Source organism: Protopterus annectens, chromosome 3.part1 (genome assembly GCF_019279795.1).
Source record: "Protopterus annectens isolate FY-2018-M chromosome 3.part1, PAN1.0, whole genome shotgun sequence".
Lineage (NCBI taxonomy): Eukaryota > Metazoa > Chordata > Ceratodontiformes > Protopteridae > Protopterus > Protopterus annectens.
This window is the reverse complement of record NC_056732.1, coordinates 1,115,121,087-1,115,142,730: the sequence shown is the minus strand read 5'-3', so window position 1 is coordinate 1,115,142,730 and position 21,644 is coordinate 1,115,121,087. Positions and strand designations below refer to the sequence as shown.

Genomic DNA, 21,644 nt, shown 5'->3' with positions numbered 1-21,644 from the left:
TCTTGCACAAAACTTGGGAAGCTGGATGTTTTTCTTTCTGTTTTGTAGTGGTAAAGACGACTACTTGTTATGACCCCATTCCTGAACTAATGTGTTGAACAATGACAGGACTAGTCTACCATTTCAACTCACACAGATCCTTGTGATTTGAATGCCTACTATGACACTGTGATGGTCTGAATGATCCATTATTATATATACAGAAATAGGTTTCTTTTTTAAACAGGCATGATGTCTAAATACAACATTAGAGGTTGAAGGCTTGCATCATGCATTGTCTTTATCATAATTATATCTAACCAAATGACCTACTAGCTTACTGGCAACTTTGATTAACTTGTCAGTTTTCCTTGTCCTCACACTCTGGAATTTATCAGTCTTCTCTTACATTTTCCCTACAATTTCCCCTTATAGGCATTAATATGTGTCTGATGGGTCTATATCATTTAAATGAAAATGTATTAACTCGAACCACCAATCATCGACCCATGTACATCGGAAAGCGAAATAATCGAAACATTACTGTAACGAACCTTACTTCATCGAAATTTTTTAGTTGGCCGAATTCTACTCTCAAAACATTGCAAGTGCTACGTAAGTCTGTATGTATGAATATTCATAGAATATGCAAGGCTAACGTTAGTATGTATGATGAATAGTCATACAATCTACTGATGTCAGTGTTTCAATTTCGTCCACAAGAAAGTTATACAATCCTAACATAAAGAATATTTAAAGTTTATTTCGTTTAGGTATCTACACTAGTATATTGTAATATAGTAATAAGCGTAAGTAGAGCTGAAGTAAAATTGTATTTAAGAGTGTAAGACTGATACATTGTTGTGCATACATTTTGCAAGTAAACACACAATGGCTACTGCGTCGGTTGCAGCTCCTGGTGTGGTTGGTAATAGCTATAGTACTGTTAAGTCCCAGAGAGGTAAGGATATGTTGGTTATAGAAGGGTACTTGTATAATTTAGAAAAAGTACTTAAGACACGGAAGTACTGGTGTTGTCAGTTTAAAACAAGGGATAAGTGTAAAGGAAGAGCTATAATGTCTACACAGGGCACTGACGACGTATTGTTAAAGTCAACTTCACATTTTCATCTTTCAGACTGCACTATTGTGGAACAGTATGAAGCTTGTAACAAATGGAAAGAGATGGCTAGCAACTGTAGAAATACCCCTGCCTTAATAGTGGACAATGTACTAGCTAGTACATCCTTTGAGAGTACTGTTACCTTACCGAGTATGAAATCTTTACTACAGCAGGTAAACAGAGTTAGACGTTTAAAATTGTTAAAGCAAACAAAGTCTACTGCAGCACTGAGTACTGTAACTCTACAGGATTATAAACTGAAAGAGTTGCAGTTTCTACAACAACATAAAGTTGATCTACACTTGAACATACATGTGTTAGTATTCACTACAAAGGAAAACTTAGGGGATTTATGTACTTCAAACATGTGGTTAAAGGACAGTGTATTTTTAACGAAAGGCAGATTGTGTAGACAGTTGTACAGTGTACATGGTTGTATAGCTTGTGGAGGTAAACAAAAATGTGTACCATTAGTGTATTGTTTGATGACTAAGAAATCTCTAAGATCATATAACTATCTATTGTAATTTGTCCCCAAAAGTGAAATACATACTTTGCGATTTTGAATTAGCAGCTATTAAAAGCATATCTGCAAACTTTGCAGATGTTAATAGTAAAGGCTGTTTGTTTCATTTTTCGCAAAATATATGGCGAAAGATTCAACAGTTGAGATTATCTAGTTTGTATGGTACGTCACTAGAGTTTCAACGTTGTATAAAATAGTTGATTGCTCTGTCCTTTCTTACTGAAGAAGAAGTTATCCCTGCCTTTAAGGAAGTAAGTAAGAGGTTTCCAGCTGAAGGAAAGGATCCGATTTCGTACTTCTCAGATATTTATGTGTTTGGACGTGCAAGAAAACAAATTACTCGTACTGTGACTGTTACACGATTCCCACCAGTGTATCCTGTGCCATTTTGGAATGTATCTTCACTGAATGATACTCATTTACCACGCACACAAAATGTAGTAGAAGGGTGGCACAGGAGAGTTAGATGTTTGCTGGGAAGGAGAACATCAGACATACCATCTGTTATTTCTGTTCTAGTTAGAGAGCAGAATAGAGTAGATGAGACACGCTTGCGATTGATGTCCAGTGCTAGTCTGTCTCCAAAGAAAAGGAAGTATATCGAGAGAGAAATCCGATTGCAACATGTACTTCAAAATAAATAGGATTACTCCATTGATCAGTTCTTATGTGCAGTAGCAATGTTGTTAAAGGTGTAAACACTGTAATTTGTTTACGCACCATGTATATACTTTCTTTAGTTATAAAACACTTATATGGGTTATTCAAGTCACACGCTATTTTATTTATTTACATTCATATACTGTGAATGATACTGACTTATAAAATATTTACCTTAATCGGTTGCTTTGTACTGGAATTTTAAGAGACGTGTAGACATTTCTTGGTGTCGTTTTGTTTAATAAGTGAGGGGATCACACCAGGTTGCACCGCGTGGCCAAACAAAACATTTTGATGAAATAATTTTCGGCATATTCATAATTCGACTATTTTGTTTTTCTATTAAAACGGGTCGATGACTGGTGGTTCGAGGTAATAAATTTTCATTTAAATGATATAGACCCGTGTCTGATAGTTCAGGGCTGTAAAAGCAAGAGTGGAAACGGTACACATCTTTTTCAAATATCTGGTTCTGGACACTACTCTCTTCTCTCTGCCTGAAAGCAGAACACCTATATGAGGTACTTTTTATATAAGATCTGCCATCACATTGTCTGTTTTATGGATTTGGAAAGTTTTCTGGTGTTCACCTTGTTCCCTCTACAGCTTATCTAGGTGCCTGACTGCACACACCTGAGTGTGCCAGTGCTGTGAGGTATCTTTCATTGTGTCTTCCAGTAAGGAAGATGACGAAGAGGAACATTTTTCCATTCCTGTGGTTGGTAAGCCCACATCAACAGAAAACACCTTACTTTAGAGGAGGACACCTTAACAGATGATGGTTTAAGTCTACATGAACTTTGAAAAGTTTTGTGTGAGATCAGTGTTAGTACTGAACAAGGTGAAACTGACATTGGCTAGGGTCTACAATGGAATATGCTGAGAAAATATGTACTGCTGTAGGAAAGCCTATAAATCATGACTAAATATTAATATAAATTCCTCTCGACGTAAGATATTTTATTTCTCTCATGTAGGTAGAGGATGTCTGGAATAGTATGCCCCTACCTCCAAAAATCCGGTCAATAAGTTACAGATTGGGGGTTTATTCATTAACAAGCAATCTTTTCATCTTCAGTAAGGTCTGCTGTTCTTTTCAAAGATTCAGAACACATCTTAATTACGTACTGGCTTCTAAGCAAGCATTTTTTTACATAATTAATTCAGGATTATGGGCCTTATTATTCCTAAACATTCTACCTCTGATTTCTATATTGGTTTTCCCTTGAGAGTGCTCTGGCATCTTTCCTTTGGTAAAGAACTTTTAGGAGTGACTTGGGAGCACTTTCTGATTAAAATAAGTGACTAAGAATCATAAAGTAGACAAATAATAAATGAGAGAATCAAACTCACAACTACAAAATGAGGTTTATAAGCAGCTCACTGCCTTATTCCTCTGTGTTCGACCACCTGACAATATCCATTAACAAGCACCCAAACATCTTCAACCTGCAATGTGGAAGGAAGTTAAAATGATTCTTTTTGGGGTTTTGGTCTAAGTGTTCATCAGGGACATAAAGAGAGAAACAAGTAATGAGCTCCTGCATGATAATTATTATTACTGGAGGTCAAGTCATGGATACTGCACATTTCCTTTTAGCCAAAAGGCCACAATAAAGTGTCCAAATGGAAAAAGTTTATGTAGAATGAATCAACAATAATACTGCCTCTCATCGCTACTTGCTAGCTGTTTTGATTTTGGGGAGGCACAAATACATGTACCTTTAAGATGGCTTAGAGGCATAAAAGCAAGAAATCTGTGTGTTTCACTGGTGACCTAAGATTGAGCAGCAGCTCTGGTATCAGAGGGTTGGCCAGGGGAGGGAAAAAAAGGTATCTGCTTGTCTTCACCGTAAGGGTCTGGGGTGAATCCTGCCTCAGACGTGATTCCTAGTAATACTGTGAGTTAGCTCCTGAGGTATGTGGTACAGAAGCGTCACAAGACAGGAAGCTTACTGGGGTAGACTGGGGCAGCCAACTCCATGTTAATATGCTGAAAGACTTTGCTGAATATCACAATCAAATTCCCAAGATAAACTGGGGGGAGGGATCTACATGCCTTGCTAAGCACTACTACAATCAGAAATCTCAAGTTTGTACCTTTGTATGCAAGGATAAATAAATGTGTGAGCAGTCAGCAAATTCACCAACAGATATTCTGCACATTATCCAGCATACACCTAGCATTAACTGCCTTTTAAAACACAACAACCTTAAGCCCAGACACTACACACAGAACGGTAACAAAAAACGGAAGCTAAGCATACCAGTATACAGCAGTAATTAACTTCAGAAATGACCAAAGTAATTGCTATTACCTGAGTGTCTTCACAGAATGCAGATGTGTCTCAGCTGTAAATCATTAGAAAAGGATTTCTTTTACTACAAAAATTAACAATTTCTCTTTGCAAATCATCCCTTGTGATCACAAGTCAGATCACTGGGAATACTGGGAATGACCCAGTGTTTTGTATTCCTGACACTGACTAAAATAACACAAATACAATGAAAAAGTGGAATAATTATTTTCTACTTATTTCATTTTCACTGTGTTTGGCCAAGAATCTCAGTTTCTTTGACATGAATATTGGTAATTTAAAACATTTCTCGAATATCATAGGGCGGGTTGACATGCCAAGAAAATAAAGGGAGGAAGCCCCACTAGGTAGTCTAATAACAGCTCTAGCATCCACAGTGTTTAATCATCAACCAGTCGCTGTGACACGATGCTGCCAGAGGAACAGAAATGGATATATTCATACAAATTAAGCAGATAAAGGGCTTACCTCTATGTCTCTGAATTTAGCAATATCTCTGTATCCTGGTCTTCCTTCTGTCAGCAAGAAAAGGCGTTTTTGTGTCATTGCAATCCTGCCGACCCCACAGTTTGTTTTTACCGGAGAAGATACCTTGTACACAGATTCATTTTTATCCAGATGCTCTATAACTTCTGGAGGAAGGTCGACATCTTGAGCCTGTTCCTCTGTTTCTTTCCAATATGTATAGAAATCTTTAAATGTTTCAGGATCAATTTGTTTTTGTTGCCCTGTATAAAAGCAGAAATAAAAGTGCATTTCTAATCTTCACTTGGAAATGTCTAAAAGCTTTCACACTTTGAGCCATAATCCCTAAAATAGGTGCTATGCTAGCAAATGCCTAGACTTACAATCTTGATATACTCTGAAGTGCAGCTCTGTTAGTCTGAATTCATTGTACTGACAAAAAAATAACATAGTGGCTTCAGAACAATCAAGAACTGTAGAACGCTGCCTCAGCCGCACTCAAAGATAGTTTATTTTGCCCAGAAATTTACTTTCCCACATCAGGTCTGTTATAAATCTTTGATTCATACTGGAGTTGAAAAAAATCATTAATAAATCTTTCTTGATGACTGACATTTGAATTACATCTTACATGGCAAGATACACAATGAGAATACCACCAGGAAGTCTTAAAAGGACTCTATGATACACAGTTCTAGCATTTTAATGTATAAACCACCAAGCTACCAAATGTTCTTTAGCATGCCACTATAAAGGAAATAACAGGATAAATTATCAAAAAATGCAGAAATCAAGAAATAATCAGTTTCACCACATTATGTTAGATGTATATGTAGTTAAATTTCTGTACTATATTATATCATGCCGCATGATTTTCCATATCGGTGCAAAGCTGATTAAGGAGTGATCAATTTTGTGATATGATGTAACAGTGACTTCAATCTCCAACCTGTCTCCACATCATATGTTAAACAGCTACTAACAAAACTTAAACCCTGGTCTCCTTCTGCAGATGATCTTCCTGTGAGTAACTTAAGTTTGCTGCAGACTCTACACAAATACTTTACATTCTTACTAATCTAACCTCTCATCATACTGTCTATGTATATCTTTCAACACCTGCCCTCTCCTCACTCTTAGAATCAACTTGTATCTTTTTATTTTTATTTCCTGGCATAGCAGACTACTTCTAATACTTTCATATATACTAATTGTCATATTTAATCATTTTTTTTTTTATTTATTTTTTTATTATTTTTATTTTTACATCCCTGATGTCTCCTCATGCTTTGCTGTATCCTCTGTATTCCACTACCAAACTGCATGTATACATGTTTTTAATCACATTTTACTAGTGTTTTATTTGATGTTATTTAACTCTCGGGATCTTTTCTCCCCAAGCCTCCAATGAAAATGGGTATTTATTACCTAGTCGGAAATAGTTGGCAAACAAATGTCAGTAAATAAATAACAAAATACAAACTGACAAAGGAATTAAAATGGACTTCCAATATGCCATCAGTGTGACTACAAACTTTTAAGGGTGCTGCACAAAAAATACTGTCACATGTATTTCCCTTGTTCTAGGGTGTCTTTGACTAATATTGTACGTCTCCAGATAACCCACTCAAAGCAAATGCATCATCATCTTCTTTCGGCTGTTCCAGTTAGGGGTTGCCACAGCAGATCATCTGTTTCCATTTCTTCCTGTCCTCTGCATCTTGCTCTGTCACACCAACCACCTCCATTTCCTCTCTCACCACATCCATAAACCTTATTTTAGGTCTTCCTCTTTTCCTGTTACCTGGTAGCTTTATCCTTAGCATCTTTTTCCCAATATACTCAGCATCCCCCCTCAGCACATGCCCAAACCAACATAATCTTGCCTCTCTGGCTTTGTCTCCAAACCTTCCAACCTGGGCTGACCCTCTAATATACTTATTTCTAATCCTGTTCACCCTCGTCACACCCAGTGCAAATCTTAACATCTTTAACTCTGCCACATCCAGCTCTGACTCCTGCCTTTTTGTCAATGCCACTGTCTCCAATCCATATAACATAGCTGGTCTCACTACCCTCTTGTAGACCTTCCCTTGCACTCTTACTGGTACTCGTCTGTCACAAATCACTCCTGACACTCATCTCCATCCACTCCATCCTGCCTGTGCTCAAAGCAAATGCATACAAATGGCAAAATGGTAACACTTCTGCAGGTGTTGAAATGGACTGCTTTGACTCAAGCTTATACAAATCCTAGTACCCATTACAAAAGCCATATAACTTTACTACTCCAGTAACAAATTTCCCTCACTTTCATTTTACTTATTCCTGCTTACCGCAGCTTCTAAGACTGAAATTGTAATTTTGCCACAATAATAATTGATATTGTGATTATGCCATAATAATAATAATGTAGTTACCTTGTAAAAAATGTTTAGCCAGTGGTACCTGCATGACTGTTTCCATCCCCTTCTATTTGTTTCTATGACTTTTTCCCCACAGACTGCTGACCATCTGCTACCTGATTTGAGGCATCATTCAGGCAGCCATCAAGGATTTACCTTGCCCTAACCGTCCTTTACCCCTTGTAAAGTATCTCACAATTCCAGTCCAATGATGTATGTATGTTCCCATGTTTGTGTGCTAAAATGCATGTGCTTTATTCCCACACAACATATACTATTGCTTGGTGGGCACTGGTCCTCCCAACCTCTCTGTGCAAGAATCATGGACAAAGCTAAAAATAATGGAAACAAAAGCCCAAAATGTATTTATTTATTTACCTTCTGTTAACCAGTCGGGTACTTTGGTCTAAAAAACAAGAGACTGATGCCAGCATTTTGAAAATCAACATACAGGAAAACTAAAAAGATTGCAAAAGAAAGCAAACAGTTTCCTTTTACAATCTGATCTTCAACATTCCAACATATATGTCCAGATTTAATTTGTCTGAATAACAGTAGCATTAAAGAAAGGTTCTGTTCTAAGTTAAAGTCCAAGGTTAGGATTAGGGGCAAGAGACATTTCCTCTACCCCTAATCCTGCACTTTACCTTTGAAAAAAAAAAAAAACATTTCTACAACACTACCACTACTCAAAACACTTGAGCGGGCGCACACACACACACACACACACACACACACACACACACACACACACACACACACACACACACACACACACACAGACACACAGACACATTCCCTAACACCTACATACAATACTCTAACCTGAACCCCCATACACTTGCACCCCATCATGCTGAAACCTTCAGCATATTTTAAAGTTTCTGCATTAGTAACCCAAATCCACAGTACCTTACTCACATGCATTTGATCTTCCACTTCTAGTATGTTCATGGTATAATGAATGGAGCACTACACAAAACCATTTCACTACCAGTCATTCTGTCAAAGAACTGCCATTTAGACAAAGTGAGTAACAAACATATATACAAACCTTTTTAATGTTATAGTGAAACAGATTTAAGTATGTCTAGTTGAATAACTATGCTGCCATAAATACAAACCAGGTGCAACACCACAAACAAGGCACTTCAACACTTTGGCTGTGACCAGAAATACATTGGTACTACAAAACTGCCAATCACACCTGCTAACACCGTATGCCCTTTACCCTGTCCTAGCTATAATTCTGCCTTTAACTACAGTTAAATACAGAATTTCTGAAATATGAGAAGCTTAAAAAGTATGAGACAATATATTGAAGGGGGATTCAAACAAAAGAAAAAGATATATTAAAAATATGTACATAGTTTCAGTGTCTTGCCATGTCTCAACCAAGGTCACTGACAGACTTTAAATATTAGAATAACAGGTTTTGCATTAACATGCATTTCCTGAAGGATATGAAATATGAAAATAAAGTATCGGTCATCATTTAGTCAGTGCAACAGATCCCAATAATATGACAGAAAACTACAAACTTTATAAGGAAGAGAACAAAATATGATGTGTATATCTCTCAGCTCTCTAACATATAAAGCTATGTCAAACTCAGAGCTGTTGGACATGCTATACCTAAAGAAATCCCAATCCCTCCGAGCAACACGCTCTAGGGACCTAAACCTTGTCACCACAAAAAACAGGACATGCTGGAGGGATAGATTCCTGTCCCAGAGACTTCCCATACTCTGGAACAGGCTACCCATCTATGTCAAGCAAAGTTCTTTATTAGCACTCTTCAAGAAAAATCTTGATGAGTGGATGGGAAATAGGAAATACACCCCGGAGATCACTTCTGTGTCTCTGCTTGAAAGTGGCACAGGAAAATAACTTTCTTGGGTGGCGTAAGCCAGGGAACCTTGTTGGCTAGGCTTACGTAGGCCCTTTGGCCGATAGCCTAGTACCTACCTATGAACTTCTTCGCTCAAGAATTATGGACAAAGCTTAAAAAAAAAAAAAAAAAAAGGGGGGGGGGAACAAAGGCCCAAAATTAGGGATAACTTTTTAAAATACTTCTCTAATTCATTTAAAATGTTACCAGAACAATAAATTTTGCATCAATATGCATTTTTGAACAATTAGAAGCAAAACTGCTATACTTCCCTACATGTACTGTACATCTTGCGTACAGCTACTGATAATATATACTGGAACATGTTTGTCTTCATGTATATGTATTGTATTGTTTTTCTGTGCAGTGTTTCTCCCCACACTTTTGAAGAAAAGGGGAATGCTAGTCTTCCCAGTCGTACTTTCCCAGTAATCAAACATTAAATAAAGTTCTAATGTCTAGCATAACAGACTGAGTATAACTCTCAGTGAGCTACCATAAAATCCAAAATTTTATGAGCGACAAGCAAAACTAAACATTCTCTGGCATTATAGACTGAGTATAATCTACAGCGAGCTTCCACAAAATCAACAAAATTACAAGAGACATGGCAAATGAAATTAATACATGGTGTTACTGACTGACCATAATCTTCAGTGAGCTAAAAGAAAATCAAACATTTTGTGCTTGACAAGGCAAAAATATGAGGAATTCACAAACATTCGGCAAAATCAGGGACAGTTCCATTACGAGGGGCATCAGGGCATTCTGCAGTGTTAGAGACAGATGAGAGCAATAGTAAAAACAAACAAAAAAGTAACCTCTTCTAAATGCAGGACTCTTGTAACTGCAAACTCCTTGACCACAGATGGTTATTTTCACTTCTCTGGTAGAACAAATGTGTGGGTAGTATGCACCATGCACTGCATACAAGGATTTAAAAACAAAAATGCGAAAACTACAAGTGTTTCCTTTTACTCAAATCACAAGCTCACATGCTAGAATGGTGCATTTATCACCACAGTAAAAGGAAATACATCTGCCGGCATTTGAGGGCTTTATTTCTTTAGCCATGAGCCCCCTTGTAGCTGTGGGCCTTGGACAGCCAACCCTATTCACTCTTATTATAATCCACTACTGAATACATCAGCTATTTAACTGAAATGGGGTAATCTGTTTTACTGTCAAGGCTTCATTGCTCTGTAGTACGGAAATGACCTTAGTCTAAGTTAAACAAATCACTAAATTATTCTTCATCTAACCATGACAGCAGGGCTGAGTGAATTCTGAAATGACATTACTGGAAAGGCTGACCAAAATAGTTTCATTTTATAGACATGTGAATGCTGTTCTTTTTAACATCCAAGCTGCACAAAGACAATCAATATCCACACACTCACATTGGTCACAGTCTAAACTCCATCAAAAGTTCAGTCATTAACAGAAAGCATGCCAGAAAGGTAAAACAGTCATAAAGCAAAAGGAAAACACTCTGCAATAATAGTCTCCCATGTAACAGATACTGTAGTAAAAGTCCAACTGAAACTTTACTTTTTCATGTGTCTTCTACTCTTATGCTTGCCTTCCAATAAACGTCTCTACAATAAGACAAGTCTATTCATTCTCCTACCCAGGAATTTCACCTGAGATCAGGGTGGGAGTTGTCCTCTGGTGGCCATCATTCAGGAAACCAAGAGGGTGCTTTTACATCTCCGACTGCCCCACCAACATCCACTCACAATGCTATAGAGATTAGTAGTCCTCCCCAAGACAGAATACATCCAGATTACCTCCCTTATCCATATACACTGACTGTGACCAATGGTGTTCTGTTCCATCATCTACATAAGTTTTGAGTTATCCCTCGCAGTCATCAGTGGCCTGCATCATTCCAGATGGGAAGTATTGGGTTTTTGTCCCCTGCTCCAACCCTGCCATAACCCCTCCCCTGCATGGCATCACAACAGGGAATACAAGGCATTCCTCCTCACACGAGCAAGCTCCCAACATACATGCCCTCTGAGACCTACTGTCACTAGCCTGGGATTCCAAGCCTACACCCACCCATACATACAGACACTCTGATGCCCAGTTTCACTTGACCTGCAGCACGGCCACAAGGAAGCCACCTCTCCCTTCCCATGAATGGGTGAGATTATCCTGCTGCTCATTCTCACTCATCCCTCCCCTTAGCTTTTCCAGCACCTGAGGTCCTACTCAGACTTGCATCACTTAGTTCAAAGCTTTATACCTTTATGTCACAGAGCTTGCAAGCCCCAAACAAAGCATGTGAACTAATGCCCATTAAACTAACTCAGTCCGTTTACACGTCCTTTTTACTATCTTATGTAAGTGCGTCTCAATTATAGTATAAAATCCTTCAACTATCTAAAACTGCCCTTCCTTAAATAAAAGGGGCATAAATGCATACTGTATCTGTATAGTGGTAGCATCAGTGCACTGACCATGGATATATACCAAAGCAGGATGGCATGTTTATAAAGAAGTTCAATGAAAAAATATTCAGATTTTCTAACATTGCAATTGATTTTTAATAATTAATTTTAGAAAGGGGAGAAATGGACATACTATTTATCAAACACTTGGTAAAATACCTTACTACAGAAACAAATCCTAAGTACCTTAACGTGTGCAGATAACAGTTTGTAACCCCTCTGCTGCCTGTAACCATGCTTTCTTGTATGCTGAAAATGGAGGGGAGGAATCTTGCTCACTTCTTTTGATCATATAACTACATTATAGCTAGGAAAGAGTACACTGGTAATAAGGAAACAAGCATCAACAAAACTAGAAAAGAACCTGGGATTTATTATATAATTGACCTAAACTGAAACAGATAATAAAGGGAAGGAGTACAGAGGGTGGGAAAAACACCAGGATGTACACGAGCAGACTTGACTAGCAGAAAACAGTTGTTATCTCTCTTTCTCTACAGACAGCTGGTGAGAACTTGTCTGGAGTGTTACTTCAATTCTGGAGATACCTATTCGGTGAAGATACAAAAGTAAATAAATAAAACATGAAGCTGTTAAGGGGAGAGCAAGAATTTGGTGCAGTGACTAAATCGAAAGCCGTGACAGTACAGATTAAAAGAACTTAACAAATATACCATTCAGGAAAAGAGTGAATGGGGACATGAAAAGAACATGCAGCCATGTGAGGCAGTCACCATAAAAATGATTAAAATATTTTCTGTTTTCACTTGACTCTTGTCTTTCGTTCAAAGTTCCTTTAGTAATATGCTTTGACTCAGATAAACAGTGCAGAAGGCATCCTCACACATCAGCTGATATTGTGACAATACATCTGAACCATCACATTTGCAGGCTGTCTGCAAACAGTTAACTGTTAGGAAGAAACTTCAGCAGTAAAAAATTAAGACCTCCTAAGAGGCCATAGTTAGAGGAACACTAAAGCCAAGGCCTTCAGATGGCAGAGTACTGAAGTACCAAAGTATTAAATGAGACATGACTCCTGTACTTATGATCTAAGCAATAATACATGGCAAAAGTGAAACCTGGTAACCAGCTGGCCAAGGCAATAAAATAAGAAAGCTGACATTTCTTTTTTTTCCATAATCAATCTTTATTATTTTTCTGAATAAACTAACAATATTACATAAACAAACCCAAGAAAATAAAACAAAGCCCAAACGCTACTACAAAATATATACACTATATACATGAATGCTTCCATCAATTAAACAAGATCAATCTAAACAGATAATTGATGCTAAACACAGATATACACTTACATGTCCAGGGGTTAAAGTGGATTAGAATCTTAAGCCAACAGAATATTAAAATTTTTTCCCATATTTTCGGATTATTTATGTTTTTCCTATGATCCTTAATTAATAATTTGTGAGCTAAAATATGTTTCATCGCTAATCCTTTAAAGTTATCCCATGAAGTTTGGGATGGGTTCAACCAATTTGTAGCTATATAAAGTTTCATTAGCAAGAAAATATTTATCAGTATAATTATTTGGGATTTATCCAAATTATTCGAGGAATATGTAGAATCATAAATTCCCAGGAAAGTGTAGAATGTTGATAACCCATCTTTTGTAACTGAATTTTTAGGGAATTCCAAAGTTTGTGTATGCATTTACAGCTCCAGAACATGTGTAAAAGGTCAGCCACTTGATCCTTACAGTATGGACATTTAGGCAAATTTTTAGAATTGAATTTATGCAAGCTAAGACGAGTATAGTAAGCATTATTAAGAATCATTAATTGGGTAAATAATAACTTCTGAAGAGATATTGATTTTATAGTTAAATTAATTGCTTTTAATATTTTATTATCTTCTATCAATGGTATTTTTTCCCTCCAATATTTTGATAACAATATTTGATTTTGGTATTTTAAATCTTTTACCAAATTATATGTAGAACTTATATATTTGGAATCTTGTATAAGGGTTTGCCATAAATTAGAACACATGGTTAAATTTTCTTCCTTAATTCTAATCTCACTGAAAAAACTTATAGATAGATCCTTTATTTGTCTAAGTATAATTAAATAAGATTTAGGAAGGTTCATCTCTTTCAAGATATCATGTATTGAAAAACCAAGATAAGGGTACATATCAATTAAAGTTAAGTTGACAATAAGTGGAAATTTATTAAGATTTATCAGTTGATTATTGATTTTCAAATTTGGGTTCTTGTGGAAGGGTTGAAAAGTCATCATATGTTGCAAAAGATTTAATGAATGAAAAAAAATTTGTATCAATGATATGTATAATCTAATATGCTCCATTAAAGGATATAATTTAAAATTGTCTTTTTTTAAAAAGGGTAATGCCTTAGGGTTAATGTTCAAACTTACAGCATGTTTATAATTCAGAACCAACCAATTTGGTACCCATTTACCACTAGCTGTGTCAAAGTTAGCAATTCTCAAAATCCTATTAGCATTTATTATTAAGTAATAAACTTCAAAATTAGGTAAATCAAGCCCACCTTTATTCTTCGGAGTCATCATTTTATCGTAAGATATTCTGGTTTTCCTAGGCTCCCATACAAATTTAGCCAATTCCGTATGAATCTTTTTAAAGAAATTCTTATTAATTAATACTTGACTAGCTCGGAAAATATATAATATTCTAGGGAATACATTCATTTTAATAATTGAGACCTTTGCCATTGTTGGTAACTTTAAATTATTCCATCTTTTTAAGTCAGACAATATATGATCCCAAATTACTTGAACATTATTAACATAAAAATCTCTATCATCTGTAGAAAAGATAATACCCAAGTATTTTATTTTCTCTTCAGATTTTATATGTCCTACCAATGGTAAAAGCGAAAAGGGTTTTGGAGTTCTTAAAGGGAATAAATTACTTTTCTTAAGATTTATTTTGTAATTGGATATTTCATAAATTCCTCCACCGCCTTCAAAATTTTCTCGGTATCTGAGATAGGTGTCATACAATAAATATTAAGGTCATCCGTAAAAGCAGCCATAGATATTTTAGTACCATAGATCACTGGTGCATTATAATATGTATTTTGTTTAAAGTATAGGAATAGAGGTTCTAAATATAAATTGAATAAAATTGGAGATAATGGACAGCCTTGACGAGTTCCGTTTTAATTTGTATTCTTTTGGAAAAAATTTTATTAATATATAAAGTTGTATAAGGTTTATCATATAATTTTTGTAATGTTGAAATAAACTCTTGAGGTATATCAAAATATGGTAAAATATCGAACAAAATTTTAAATTAACTCTGTCAAATGCTTTTTGTGCATCAATTATAAGAGCATACATATTAAAATTCCTATAATTGGCGTAAGAAATTAATGTGTGAAGCGTTAAAGTATTATCAGTAGTTTGTCTATTATTTATAAATCCGCCTGTTCATTAGATATTATTGAAACTAAACCCTTCCTCAGCCTATTAGCTAAAATAGATGTCAAAATTTTCATATCTATATTTAAAAGTGAAATGGGCCTATAATTATCCGGATTTAGAGAGTCTGCATTTTCTTTAGGTATAAGAATTGTTCTAGATGCATGAAAATGAGAATCATTAACTTTATTATTGATTATATAATTAAATACATATGCAAGTATTTTACCAAATTTGTCACAAAAGGTTTTATAAAACTCCGTAGTCAGACCATCCGGTCCTGGTGCTTTATGAGATTTCAACTTTTTAATTGTGTTAATTACCTCCTCAGAGGAAATTGGTTTAATTAAATCTAATTGATATTTTTCAGCTAATTTTGGAAAAATAATTTTGTGTAGAAACTCCTTATTAGACTTCTTTGTAGGTACACCATGATGCTCTCCATAAATTTGAGAAAATATTATTTCAAAGGTATTCATAATATCTTCGGATGTTGTATATCTTTTATTATTAAACTGAATTTCAGGAATTTGAGAAGGTGTTTTCACTTGATTAATAATACGGGCTAGAGCTTTTGATGGGGTTTGAATATGATTAGCATATTTTACCATTAATTTATGTTCATGAAATGACAACCTACTATTTTGTAACATAAAAAGCTCCTTTTGATGTTTTAATAGTTCTGTTTCAGTTTGTTTATTATAGTCTCTAATTAAATCTTGATCTAAAGCCTTAATTTCCGTTTCCAATCTTTGTATCTCTCTAATCTGTGCTTTTTTATAAAAGGTAGCTTTTTGAATAAAAATCCCCCTTACTTGTGTTTTAGTTGTCGCCCACTCAATATCAGGTGTATGTTTCTGTTTAGAGAAATTAACTAATAGAAGATTAAGAATTGCTTGAATTTCCTGAACTATATCCTCCTTATTCAATAAATTTGGATTTAAAGACCAATTAAACCCCCTGTGTCTTAGACTATTACTAATGTCTTTATTAAAACTTAATGCTATTTTAGAATGATCCGATAAATATCTAGCTTGTGTGTGTACATAAGGATCCGCATCAATCAATATCTCAGAAATTAAGAAAAAATCTATCCTAGACCACATCTTATGACAACTTGAGTAAAATGTGAAATTATTAGTGTTATATTTATTATTTTCATATTTAAAGGGATCATATAATTTAAAATCAACTTTAAGTTCACTTAAAGCTATTACAGCTTGCTTATTATAAAACTTATATGAACTTGATTTATCCTTTTTAGGATCTTGGTACGTATTCCAATCACCTCCTATAATTATATAACAATTGTTATATTGATTCAAAATAGGGTAAAGTGATGCTATAAAAAGCTGCTGATTTGTACATGGTGCATATATATTTAGAAGTAAAACAGGTTTATCGAAAGGTGTGGATGACAGAGTAACGTAACACCATCTTCCCTCTTTGTCTATTTTGGAGTCTAAGATATTACCTTGATACTGGTTTTTTATAATTATAGCTACACCCGCACTATTGGTTTGCCCTTCCAAAGCTACTACCTCTCTAATCCATTTCTTACCCTTAATAACTGCCCATTGATCATTGGTTAAGTGAGTTTCTTGAAGTAAAATAAAATAAGCCTTAGCCTGCAAAAATAAATGAAGAAATAATTTCCTCTTTTTCATGTTCTAGAGTCCTTTTGTGTTCCATGAATCTATTATCCACATACTAAAACCCTTATTTTATTAAAATGTACATTAATTTTGAAAAACTGTAATAAAATCCAAGATTTTTGCATAATCTGTATTGTTTTGAAGCATTCTAAATATCCCGTCCCATCCCAGTGCCTAACCACTATACCCCTGGACCAGGACATACATAGGCTGTTTGCATGATTAAAAATTCCCCATTAAATGACTCTTCAAAATATACATTCTTAACCTTAAAGTATATACTACCTATAACATGCAAAAAACCTATAACTTGTACAATTAAATCTACAAAGTCTAACCAAGACATTCCCTAAAAAAACACTGCTACCCATCTACAACTCTTGTGTCCAATACATTCCCTCTCCCATAATCTGAAATGTTTACTTAATATTAATAAACAGTTGTGTCTCATAAAAAAAAGAGAAAGAAAAAAAGAAAATAATTCCAAAAAAAAAATATAACTAAAAGGTTATTAACCTTCAATAATGAGACACTATTAGTACTAAAAATACAATTATTCACTTATAAATGTTTCACAGAATATACTGTCACTAAAGAGGAAAACCATAGAAAATTGAGTAACCGACCACTTGGTTATTATATGTAATTCATACATTGTCTATAACCCATATCTGCATTCAAATCAATAAACCAAACTATATATTAACAGTCATATGTATATAATGCCTTGAAACTCCTCCTACTAAGGGAAAACTAACAGTGTTATACCAATAGCATCTGCTAAATACCTCACCATTAACCCATCCCACCAACTAAATAGAGTCATATTTATATACAAGACCCATTGTAATTTACATTATATTAAAACACTCTAATCTGTCTTAACTGAATATATTATATATATTTCCTTTTACATGACACAATATTTACCACTACGATCATTAACTATATCCGTTCACATTTCCTAAACATTTTACTTAAAAGAATATATGCTATATAAAGTGTGTACCATCCCAACAAACCAAAACAAACCTCATCAAATATTATATATGTATTTACCTCATATTTTCCCTCTGCACGAAATCAGGATACATTATAACCTAATAACATAATCTAATACTATAAAAGTCACAAACTTGGCATTATAGTCCAAATACTTTAATTTTCTTCTTTCCACCAAGATATCCTCTTTCCCAGTCTGGAAACACTGCCATCGGATTCGCGACGGGGGAACCATTTAGCAAACGGACCTCCGGATGCGCCACAGCAAAAACGCACCCTCAGGAACAGCAGTAGTATTTCCTCAGCTTCGCGACGGGGGAACCATTACGCTAACGGACATCCGGATGCGCCACAGCAAAAGCGCACCATCAGGAGCAGCAGCAGTATTTCCTCAGCTTCGCGACGGGGGAACCATTAAGCCAACGGACCTCCGGATGTGCCACAGCAACAACGAACCCTCAAGCACAACAGAAGCATTTCCTGTTACCTCGTGGGAAGAAACAGCTCGTGAATGCCATAAAAATTCGGAAATTCTTCGTGAAGGATCGGGATCTATACACGAACCCTTATCTGATGATCAGGAGGCCTGGTAAACCAGCAAAATTCAGACAAAGGAATATGAAGCCTCGAACTACAGCAAAAAAGGAAACCCACCTCAGACGTTGTTTAAACCGGATCGGAAAGCCATATTAAGATTCAGAGGCAGGCAGAGACTTAAAAAGTCTCAAAAAGGTAGATTTAGCTTCTTTTTTTGTAGAAACCGAATATTTGGCACCATCGACTGTAAAAGTCAAAGTATTAGGGTATTTCATTTGAAATTTTATCTGTTTTTCAATAAGAAACTTACAGTAAGCAGACAAAGCTTGTCTAGCCTGTCTTATTTGCAGTGGCAAATCCTGAGCCATGGACACTTTATTATTGTTCCACATGATAAAACCTCCATTTTTTTTACAGTTAAAATTATTTTATTCACATCTTGATAGTTAAGAATTTTTACATATACTGGTCTTGGTATATTTGAAGCCTGTGATTCTTTCAAAGCTCTATGTGCTCTCTCTATTGTTATTTGTTTAGCCATGTCAGGGTCATTAAACAACGTAGTAAATATTTGAGTAATGGATGGAATTAAATCATTGTATTGAATTATTTCCGGTAACCCTCTGATAATTATATTATTCCTCCTGGATCTAGCCTCCAAGTCCAGAATTTTAGCTTGCATAGAATGAATGTCCAGATCATGAATATCAGTTTTTTTAGCAAGCATTGTTATTTTGTCTTCATTCTCAGATATTCTTGCTTCAGATCTATCCATTCTTTCAAGAATTTGAGTACAAGTAGTACCAAAAGATTGTATCTGACTAGTTAGCTCTTTCAAAGCTTCTTGGATGGGCGACAACGCTGTTTTAATATCTTCCATATTTGCTAGTTGGTCCGGTTTGTCTTTAGTTCCATCTTTAAAAGATTCCTGCTGTTTTGTCACCTTCTGTCTTTTTGAAGTTAAATCTTTCTCTGGAGATTGCAGTGCTGACAGTTTGGTTTTTGTTATTGTTATGTCCATGCTTTTATCTCCTCTTGACATTATAAAACAGAACAGACTGTAGTTTAAGTATGTAAATCAAGTTTGTTGATCAGACAAATCCTTTGTTTAACACTCTCTTCAGAGTCAGTCAAACAATCAGTTCTAATCCTGTTAAATTCTTCGATTTCTCTAAGGTCATGCACCTCTCAAGCGATACTTGAATGTAGTAGATTATTTTTAACCAAAAATTATTGATATAAACCTCGTATTATAACTTCAGGGTAGGTTTTTCCTCAGGATAAATGAAGAGCTGTAGATATGCAGTGTTCACAGAATGGCAGCCATCTTTGAAAAGAAAAAGAAAGCTGACATTTCTGAAGAAAGCATGAGAAGCAATCACACTTCACGTCAAGTAGCTTTTGACAGGAGCATTTTCCAATGACTGCTTCAGTACTGAAGGGAAAAGACAACACAGTTACAGCCTAAAAATATTTGTTTAGCAAATGTAGAAGACTCTCTCCTTGGAAATAAGATAATTCACAGCTGTTTTCACTGCCTAAATTCATACACATACTTTAGATGGGACACGGGATCTGAACTGCTGACACAGTAACACCTTATGAAGTTTAGTTCTGTTGGCTGCCAAAAAAACAGTAGAAAACCGAATCCAAAATCTAAATCAACTGCATTTGAATTATTGAATATTATAATAGAGAAAAGAACCAGAAAAGGGATCTTTAGAAAAGGGAAGGAGCAAATTACAAAAAAAAAAAAAAAAACTGGAAATCGTAGGAACAATATTTATTTATTTATTTATTTATTTACATTTGTTGACCGGGCTACTCTAACTGGATACATGTCCATTTTCAGTAGAGGCCCGGGGAGAAAAGCTCCAAGTATAGGCAAAAATATCATCAACAATATTAATATGAAATACAAAATATTAAGCTGCATACTATAGTGCAGATAATAACCATAATTGAGAGAAAGAGAGAATAAAAGTGCACAGAGATTATTTGGTGAGGCGAGAGCTAACATAAAATATCGAATAATATAGACTATTAGAGGGAAAATACACAATGAGTAGTAATTTCTAACACTCTAAGAATAAGAGAAAAAAGGATAGTGAACATTTTTTTTTCTTTTACAGAGGAATAGATAGAGGTTAGCTTAATTGTGAGAACAGGCAGGCAACATAGTCCAGTAGTGTAGGACAGAGAAAGGTTTGAGTGATATACTACAGTAGAGAAGTGAAATAAAAGGAGAGCAGGAGTGGATAATCAGTCAGGGTTAGTACAGGGACACAACCAGTGAGTTTTAAGATGTTCTTTGAGATGATTTTTAAAAAGATGTGTGGAGGAGAGAGAAGACAGTTCACTTGGTAGTAGGTTCCAGGCTTTTCCCACTCTGTTTGTGAAAAGTGAGTCCCCAGCTTTGTTGTTAGATTTAATAGTGGAGACTAGGAGCCTATTGGCTGAGCAAAGAGTTGTAAGGTTTTTGTATGGGGTAGTCAGATTAGTGAGGATGGGGGTATTATTAGGGTGGTGAAGTATCTTTTGGGTTATAGTAAGTTGGTGACAGAGTAGCTGGTGCTGCAGTTCTAGTCATCCCAATTGTTTGAGGTTGAGACAGTGGTGGGTTCTGAAAGGTTTACCAGTGGCAGATCTGGCTATGTTATTATAGCTAGTTGCAAGTTTGTTAAGGTTGTTTTTAGAAAGATTGGTATAAATGGCAGAAGCATAGTACAGGGTAGATATCAGGTGGGTCTGGGCAATAGTGGTTCTAGCTGTTGGGTCAGAAATGGTTTAATTCTATACAGGGAACCTAGTTTTTTGTTGACAGATTTTATGGTAGTGTTAATATGTTCGTCATAGGTGAGGTTGTTAACTATGGTGATTCCCAGGAGACGGGTTGTAGCATCAGGGGATATGGTGGTTAGAGGTTATTGTGAAGTGAATTTGTGGTGATTTTTGAGTAGGTGCAAAGAGTAATAATTTTGTTTTCTTGGGGTTCAGGAGGAGACAGTGTTGCATGAACCAGTTTTCCACAGTCTGAAAAACCGATTGTGTGAGGGTTTGGAGTAAAGTTGAGGTTATAGCTGAGCATATTAAAGTTGAATCATCAGCATATTGTATGCAGGTGGCTTGAGGAATTTTGGTATTTAGTTCATTAATAAACACAGAAAAGAGAAGACGGCCTAGGATTGAGCCTTGAGGT

At 35.5% G+C, this 21,644-nt stretch overlaps 1 protein-coding gene across 1 annotated transcript in view; it reads right to left on the bottom strand.

The window, feature by feature from the left end:
* The window catches only part of LOC122797754 (DENN domain-containing protein 3-like), a 1,015,730-nt gene that overhangs the window by 182,955 nt on the left and 811,131 nt on the right, over window positions 1–21,644 (bottom strand). The window contains exon 15 of the mRNA XM_044066279.1: window positions 5,075–5,334. Within this exon, the coding sequence (XP_043922214.1) occupies window positions 5,075–5,334 (260 nt within the window). The remainder of the gene's footprint in view (window positions 1–5,074; window positions 5,335–21,644) is intronic.